Source organism: Acomys minous (assembly GCF_964271855.1).
Source record: "Acomys minous genome assembly, chromosome: 15".
NCBI lineage: Eukaryota > Metazoa > Chordata > Mammalia > Rodentia > Muridae > Acomys > Acomys minous.
Window position 1 is genome coordinate 88,801,924 of NC_140497.1, and position 9,479 is coordinate 88,811,402.

Genomic DNA, 9,479 nt, shown 5'->3' on the forward strand with positions numbered 1-9,479 from the left:
CAGTGCCAAAGAGACAGCCTATTCCTTGCACCGTTGTAGCCTGTGTTATCTTATAGGGGAATTTGTCACTATGTTTTTATATATGTATAGAATTTATATTTACATACAAGCAGATACAGACACACACAGACACATAAACACATTATATACATATATATAATTTTCTGTAGAAAAAATCATCAAGAACAAAAGAATGCAAACAACAGAAATCTTACCAACAACTAAAACAAACACACACACACACACACACACACACACACACACACACACACACACTAACAGGTGCCCAAAGCAGACCTAGAACTGAAAATTGAATTAATTTAACAAACCTTTCATATATTTCTCTTGAGATTCTTTGATTAAATTGACACATTATTTTTGGTCAATTCTTTTTTTTTTTTTTAACATTTACAATAGACTTTATTTAAAGTGAAGCATCTGCAGAGCCAATAATGCTTAAACTCTGATTCAGGTTGAAATAGTTTTGTAGAAATATGCTGAGACCAGGTACAACCACAGATCTCAACTACAAGATCACTTCTTTGCCCATTCTTCTCTCTCTTTTCTTTCTCGAATAACCTCTTTCAGGTAGGGTTCAAGATAGAATTTGTCCTCCTCATATTTTGTCCACTGCTCCTTAGGCAAGATCTGACGCCTCAGAGTCAGGTCCAAGGCTCTCTTAATGTGAAACATTCTGTCATTATAAAGGTCCTCAGGAAGTCTTCTTATGGCTTCTTTTACATCTTCAGTTTCATATAGTGTGTCATCTCGCATTAACCCCAGTTTATTGAATCCTGCAGCATTATAATACCATTTTCGAAAACCATCCAGCCACTTGCTTGACGCTGCAACAGCAGGCCTGCCCGCCATTTTGACCTGAGTCTTTGGTCAATTCTTTAGACAAACGTTTTATAGATTTTAAAAGAAAGATTTTGTTACGCTTTCTACGACAAAAGTACAGCTCTTACACTTTTAGGCTTATTTACAAATAAGTTTTAAGTGGAGTTGTATCTATATGATATAAAATAACGAGATTTAGCTTATAACAAAAACTAAATAAAAATATTTTATTTTGAATTTGGTCTTGGTAAGATAGGACACATCTCCCATAGTTAACATGTTATAATGAACAAATGCCATTCTCCTGTTATCCAGTTCATTCTAACTTTTATTTTGTGAGTGTGCAAATTCAATGTATTAGTGAAATTAAATTGGCCAAATGTACTTTCTAATTTACTCTGTAGCATATCTCTGGGAATCTTAGAGAGTGAGTGCTGCGTAGATATACTTGGATGCTGTTCCTGTATGCTGTGTAACTATCTCCAGAGGTCTTACTATTTTCAGATGTGTTAATTCAAAATTTCACCGCTTTACTAAATGAAAATTAAATGGACAATTAAATGTATGGACATCGCAGGCTGATGAATTCTCTATGTGTTATGTTCTAAAACTTTGGCCCTGTTGGGTTGATAGATTTTTCTTTTTGATCTACTGATTTTTTTTTTCAAACCTAAAATATCTATATCTTTCTGTTTTTGATCTACTGTTGCATGAGGTATGTGACAGTTCTTTTATCATTTCTTTCACCCATTCTTCTTGTTAGTATAATTAACCAGTAAGAATAGCTGATAATGTTTATTTTTATACTCCAGACATAGATTTTGAGTGGCTAGCTGATCAAATCCAAATCATGTCGGTCTGTTCTTCTGTCATATCAGAAGCGTCTGACTTCATATTTCAGGATCTCCACTGCTGGGCCCTGGGACTGAGTATTATAGAGTTAGTACCCTATTCTCCCGGCTATAGTCTATATTGATAGTCTTCACTATGCCCAAGAGTACATCCAAAACACCTGTAATTGTCTTCTTGGAGGCTTACCACCTGTGTCTCCTAACCTAGGCCTAGTCCTGGAAGCTTCTAGCCTTTTTACAATCTAAGCTGGAACTAGAATGCTTTCGACCTCTGAGACTTAGTGCTGAGTAAGCTCATCCTTTCTAGCTCTTTCTGAACTCTGGATGGCTGGTTCAACTCCGTTGTTCGGGATCAAACTCCTCTCCACACTGACCGATTCAATCTGGCATCTCTCAGTTTCTGACTTCATCGCTCTGCTGGGCCTAACTCTAGGAATCTGTTCCCATCTTCTGGATCCTTCTCATTCTCTGACTCATTACGTATTTACCTGTGTCTAACTTGTTCTCTCTCCAACATGTCTACGGAGAGCTCTCTTGGTAAAACTGCCTCCCTCCTCCCTCGTTCAGTTCTGTTCCCTCTTAAATCACTTCTTTTGCCTCTCGTTCTCATGAGAGGTGGGCATATCCTATTCTGTCAAATCTTACTCCGATTAGTCACTTTTTTCTTCCTCCAGATGAGCCATCACCTTCAAATATGGGTGATTTCTTCTGAAAACTAACTTTATCCCCATTTCTTGGTATTAAAGGTGTATATAAGGGCATGTTTGCATTCCATTGGGACCACACATACATAGAAAGTCCTTGGATATGACCAAAAAAAGAGATGTGGCTGTATTAAAATTTCTCTACAGCTTCCCCTTTCCTGTTTAAGCTAAAAATTGTGCAAGTTTAACTGCTATATCAGAAACCGTTATCAATACCAAAAATTAACATACTGAACGTCTTTATGACAATCTGTTGTTGCAATGATACTTCATAACCGCAGTCCTGATCATCTTCCTTCAGCAACAGTCCATTTCTGCATCAAGGTTTCTCAATCTGCCAGTCTGTTGAATCATCTCTCCTTTGTCAGCTGGCTGATGAGCTATCTCCAGGCTGGGGCTCTCTCTTCTGCACCATCTGAGTTGCTGTCTCTCTGTGTCTTTTCCTTGAGTCATGCCTTTCATATGGAAGGTTCTCTTACTCAGATCAGATCTTTATCCATTTTGTTGGAGGCCGTAGTCTTTCATCCATTGTGGGGAAAAAAAACCTCCCCAACTTAATGTACTCATTTATTTCCATCCTGATGTTAAAACATCTTTACAGTATACAGGTTGATCTGATTCAGGAGGTTTTTGTTTGTTTGTTTGTTGTTTGTTTGTTTTTTTTTCCAATCCAGTGTCTTTCAGGCAATCTTATTTCTCTTTTCTGTTTATCAAGATCCAATTAGATCTGCATGAATCCGCACAAAACTAGATCTTTGGATGTGATCAGAGCAGCCATGTTGTGTATTAAAATTCCTCTACAGGTAGACTCTTAGTTACCTAGGAAAAAAATCATTTTTTTCTGCACAAATTTTCAAGCCAAGCATTGTTTTTAATATTGCTACAATAGGTTCTACTGTGAGCACTCAGTCTACAAAGAGTTTTACCTCATGATTTGTAGGTTTTCTTTACCATGGAAAGGCATGATTCTTCCTCATTTCACCTTCTATGCCTACTGATATCATTGTGTTGCCCTGTCATGTTCATTAGCACAGTATAATTTAAAATACAAAAGCAACACTGAAACAAATATCAGAAGATAAAATAAATGTTCAGTAAATAAGGAGCCTTTATTAATATTTCCACCTGACATAGTAACACATAAATAAATATTTTTATCTTGTAATTATTGTATTCCAAAGCCTTCATTAAAGCAGGCATGCAATGCATGTTGATTACTTTCACCACTACTTCGCCCTTATTTCTTGTCATATTCAATGTTCATCACTCATCAAACTTCTTCCAACTTCTTGTCCACTTACTGATTCATGTGTTTACTTATTTATATAACTGACAGAGTCCAGCATGCTGTTCATAGACTCATGGGTGTGGAGACACACTTGGAGCATAGTTAACCTACCAGGGACCATAGACTTAAAGAAAACTGATCCTCTATGCCTTAGAATCTATCAACTGTAAATAGCTTCTAAGGGTAGTGTTCTTACCTTAAGGATTCCAATTAGACACCTGTTGACTTCCTTTGGTTTTTGTTATTATAATATATTTCCACCATCACCCATTTTCCATTTTCTTTCTTCAAACCCTCTCACATACCCCTTCTTGCTGTCTTTCAAACTCATGGCCTCCTTTTTCATGAATCGTTATATGTGTACATGTATATGTATATGCACATATGTTGCTAAATATAACCTGCTTAGTATGTGTAATGTTGCTTGTATATTTTCAGAACCATTTGCAATGGGATAACCAACTGGCATGCTGTTCCCTAGGGAACCAATGTTATTTCTCTGACTGAGCATTCCTTAGTTGCCCGTAGTTCTTTGTGTAGGGTTGAAGCCTTGTGGTCTTAACCGTGTACTCCTTAGCATGTCTACAGCTTTTGTCCTTGTTCTGGACATGAGTACATAGTCTTGTAGGTGAGATTTTTATGGGTGTAGCTTCTGACATTTCTAGGAGATTTTGTCTCCTGTTAGTTTCAAAAGCTACACTCACAGTCTCACCCAATTTATTATTATCACTCTGAGAAAGTCGTTTCCCTTTCTCTACATTCTTTTTTTTTCTCTATTTTTCCATTTTATTCTGTTTCATCTTTTTTTTTACTTTTTTTCCCTTTATTAATTTATTCTTGTTACATCTTAATGGTTATCCCATCCCTTATATCCTCCCATTCTTCCCTCCCTCCTCTTTTCCCCTTATTCTCTACGTTCTTAAAGCTTGTCATGCCTCCTGAACACCTCTTTTAATACCCTGTTAGAGTGTTCTCCTGTGCCAGTTAGCATCTAAACAATGGATCACAAATTCTTTTGACATCTAAATGATGATGTCACGGTCATGGTCATACTTCTCATGTTATGTCATATGCTCCTGTGGGCTTTGGTATGTGTACCAGAGTTTATTATGAGCCCATGGTTGTGTTTGTTTCCTGGAACTCCACGTAGGCTCCTTATTTTATTTGAGCCTGTAATCAGTTCTACTGTCACGATAGTAGATCATTCCCCCAAGGCCAGGTTTCTCAAGAGTCTGCTATAGAGCGATGTCATTATTTTATCACTAGAGGACAGTTCACATTTGTCGTCCTGACCCCACATGGGGTGAGTTGTATAGAGCAAACTCAGAGAGTATGTAAAACAGGTAGATCATCACATCTGGGCTGTCTCAAGATAAAATGCCTTATTCATAGCCCATAGATAAACACTATGAAATTCTGCCATTTTCTGAGCAGAATTACCATGGAGGAGTTTGAGACTGAGCTGTGAAGCTCAGTGTTACAGAGCTGTGTCCTACTTGCATCCACAGCCTATCAAGAACAGCACGGCAAAAGACTTAGATGTACTTGATTAGGTTTTAAAATTCAGTTTTTGAGATAGATTAATTTTGAGCCCCAGACAGTATTTTTAAAGAGTGTCTCCATATTTGATGAAACAGATGAATTTTCTCCCATCTTATGCCACTTCCTATGTCACAAAGCACCCATGTGATGGTTACTTGTCTTTCAAAGGGAAATAGATTATCAGTAGATTCTACTGTGAAAATTATTACTAATTTATGTTGTTGCTAGTTTTACTCCAGTAAGAATGTAGCTATGAAATTGAAGAGCTGCATAAGACTGTAATACCAATACTTAGGGAATTTAAGCAGAAAGATCAATAGGGGTTCAAGGACATCCTGGGCTAGAAGGTAAGTCTCAGACAAGACTATGTGTCAGAATAAAGCCATGTCTCTCTGACTAATCTCTCTGACCTCCTGCATATCAGATGTTTACATTACAATTCATAACATTAGCAAAGTTACAGTTATGAAGTAGCAATAAAAATAACTTTATGGCTGGGGTCACCACACATGAGAAGCTGTATTAAAGTATTGCAACATTAGGAAGGTTGAGAACCACTGCTTTATATCATCTATGTACATAAAGTGTGTGTGTGTGTGTGTGTGTGTGTGTGTGTTCATCTATGTGACCATGTGTGCACTCACACACATAGGTATGCATTTCTCATATACTGCTGATATTTACATATTAGTTAGAACTTCATGTCCACCATATAATAAAACAACCCAAATCGCCTATTCCTGAAAGTCACTGTTTTTGGTAGAAAACAAAGCATAGGGAGACAATTGAGCAGTGAAAGGATTTTGCTCCAGGAGCCTCACAATTTGGGACTGCATTGTGATACATCAGTTCATCACTGAATATGCAAGAGAAGATAAACTGAAGGGGTTGAAATTAAGTTCATAAATAAAATTCATACGTTTGTAAATGAAAAGACTGAAAGTCAGTAAATAGAGGGATGGTTTAGTATTTTGCAGGACGTAATCAGGGGCGACCAGGTGAGTGAACTAAATGCAAGCTAAAAGTACTTTGGAAGAGATTACCCTCTGAATATGCTGGCCTCTGAACTGGGTGAGTCAAGGGCAGAAGTAACTAGTACCAAAGATGAAAAAACTGACGTTGAGGTGGCCTTGCGAGATCACAGAGAGGCCATCAGTCCCAGCTGACCTTCCAGAGACAAGGCTGTAATTTTGTTCCCAGCTCATATACATAAATATAGATGTTCATCATGACAAGTAACTCTAGTTCCGGAGATTTCATGCTCTCCTTTACCCACCTGCTTGTTATGTGGAGGTACGAATGAGCTCACATTGTCTACCCTCGTCTGGAGAACAGGCTAGTCTGCCAACCAGTTCAAGAGATAATCTCTCCCAGCTGACACTCTTACTAATACATCTCAGTCATGTGCACCTAGGTATCTGGGTGGTCTTGGCTGAGGAAAGTTAGGGGCAAATGTAACAACAACTTTCTATAATAAAGCTGAGGTAAGCCAGCAGTGTTTTTCCAGCTCAGCACACTCCAGAACATTACTCCTGGAGTCAGACAAACCAGTCGGACAATAGCCTGTAATGAGACTCATTTACATTGATATTTTCAAGTTTACTCCACAGATTCACACTATGACTTGATGATGCCAAATTTCACAACCTTCCCATGTATGCTCCTTCATACCTTTCAATTCACAAAACACTGACTGCTCTATCGCCCGGAGAATGTGACTGTAATAACAGCAAGCCCTAGAATACCCCTTGGACAGAGGTTTGATTTAAGCACAGCAGGTTAAACACCTGCAATGGGTCACTATGCTCAAAATTCTGTGTGAAGGTAATTTTATAGACTTGTGGCTTGAACAATATGATTTGTTTAATGCAATGGCTACTCACCGTAGAGATTCAGAGTCGAGGTTAGACAAGTGGCCAGCGTCAGGCCACGGTGAACATGCTTGATAACACAAGATACAATTCACACTAAGCAGATTGGGTATCAGGAAAGTGCTTTGGGTGGTGGCCTATGTGACCCAGAAAAAAAAATGGAACAATTTGCCAGGGAGTGAAAAGGCATTTTAAAATAATTTAGGCACAAGGTAATTCCTAACTCAATTACTTTACAGATTTTTAAAGAAAAAAATATAATTTCACCAGGTAGCCAGAATTGCAATTAAAGACAGAATTTACTTAATTAAAAAAACGCTATGTTCATATGTGTGTGTTTGTACGTGGGCCTATGGACATATGACAACAGTGCCTTCAAAGTTCAGAAGAGGGCATCAGGTGCATTTGTACTAGAGTTATACATGGTTGTGAGCTGTCAGTGAGGGTGCTCAGTAGCAAACTCCTGTACCCTGTAAAAGCAGTGCATGTTCTTAACTGCTGAGTTATCCATCATGGTGGTACAGGGTCGGTATTGTAATGGGGAAGCTTTAATTGGGGAAGGAGAAGGAGGTCAAGAGGTCAATACAAAAAAGAAAGTGGGAAAAAGGAAAAAGAAATAACAATAAGGATGCTTGTAAGAAGCCATTTTAAATTTTATATTTTATTTTGGCTAAAAATACATGTAGTGTGCATGTGCACATGCATGTGCACACGAACACACACACACACATGCACACATTAACAGACATATAAATAGCCAATAAAATTATGCCACCTGGGCTGAGAACGCTACCACCAACAGCTATAGACCATGAAAAACAAAACAAAATAAAACAAGACAAAATAAAGAAAAAAAACAAATCTGAACCAGCCCTGAGATTCCACCTTTAAAATTGTTACGCAAGTCCTCTACACACGTGTACTCACCAGGCAGCTTGGTCTTCACGTGGGTTCCCTAGTAAGAAGAACAGCGGCTGTCTCTGATAAGGACTTTCTTGCATCATTTTTGACCACTTCCCCCTGGCAGGGATGCCTTGCCATGCCACTGTGGTAGAGGATGCCCTCAGTCCTGATGAGATCCAGTGGGCTGGGATGGGTTGGTGGGGGAGAGCTTCCCTTTTGTGAGGACTAGGGGAAGGGCACACATGGAAGAGAAAAGAAAGGTAGGACCCAGAGGAGAGGCGGTAGGAAGGCTACAGTTGGGAAGTAAAGAGAATAAATAAATAAATAAATAAATAAACAAACAAACAAACTTAAAAAGAGAAGAAAAGGAAATGTTGGTCAGGAGAGTCCAAGAGACTCCCTGCATATCATAGACTGACGCGTTTGTCCTGGTTGACCCCCGGCACTTGAGGACATGTCTTTACTGCTGAGGACTCTGCATTCCAGCTACTCGAGATTGGAGCTGCGTCTGGCCTACTAGCCTCTTCCCTGAGGACCAGGAGCCTCCTAGCTGGTTATCAAATACAAAGTGCTCTGCCCTAAAATCATATATACAGAAGTAACACTGAATGGACAAATCAAACTCTACTTATAGCTTTATGCATATATATGTAATAATCGTAATTTTTTAAAAGGCCACGAATTTGAAACAAAGCAGCTGTAAAGAAAAAACAGGAAACGTTAGAGGGAGAACAGGGAGGTGGGAGAGAAATATAATTCTATTTAAAATTAAAATAAAAATTAAAATAAAAAAATAAAACAACTCAAAAATACAAATTTCAAAAGTATATTTTAAGTTATTTTATTACATAGAACACAGATTAGGAGATAATTATGAACTGGCTGTACCTACAATTCTGTACATTTCCAGAGTCTGCGTTTTTTTTTCCTTTTATAGATTGAGAGGTCCGCTTTTCACCACAGTAATCCAAAGACAAAATCCACAATTGAAGACAAATTTCAAATGAATTAAGAGGAATAAACCCTGTGGGAAGCAAATTTGCTTGATTTTTTTCAGTCTTCTGTCTTACTAGCCACACTTCAGGGACTCAGTGGCTGTGTGTGGCCAGAAGTTGGAGTACTGAGCATATAGGCATCTGCATCATGCCTGGATCCCTAGTGGACAACACTTAGAGATGATGTATGACCTCAGGCCCCCCCTTTCTCACATCAATACCCCTGTCTTATATGAAGTATATTGGGGGCCATGATAATAAAATCACGGGAAGTATGTATATTTTTCCAATACAATTAAAGGCGATCAGGAAGCCACAAACTGAGAAAAGTTTTGCTGCTTCGAAGCATTGTAAGGACCGGCATGCGTAAGCTTCTCCATCCTTTGTAAACACAAATCACTCGGACTGCTTATTATGCTTGGATCATTTCTAATGGGAAGTTGATGTCAATTACTTCTTTACATTCTTTTTTTTCCCCTCCTTTA

The 9,479-nt window shown here is 38.3% G+C and overlaps 1 protein-coding gene across 1 annotated transcript; it reads right to left on the minus strand.

The window, feature by feature from the left end:
• Window positions 1-386: 386 nt before the first annotated feature.
• On the minus strand, window positions 387-877 carry LOC311584367 (cytochrome b-c1 complex subunit 7-like). The gene has a single exon (XM_084758628.1). It carries the CDS (start codon window positions 868-870, stop codon window positions 535-537), a length of 336 nt encoding a protein of 111 aa, XP_084614754.1. The 5' UTR covers window positions 871-877; the 3' UTR covers window positions 387-534.
• Between the last annotated feature and the right edge of the window lie 8,602 nt (window positions 878-9,479).

What these genes read in the sequence shown, in the direction of transcription:
- LOC311584367 (XM_084758628.1), bottom strand. Translation starts at nt 870, where the DNA reads ATGGCGGGCAGGCCTGCTGTTGCAGCGTCAAGCAAGTGGCTGGATGGT.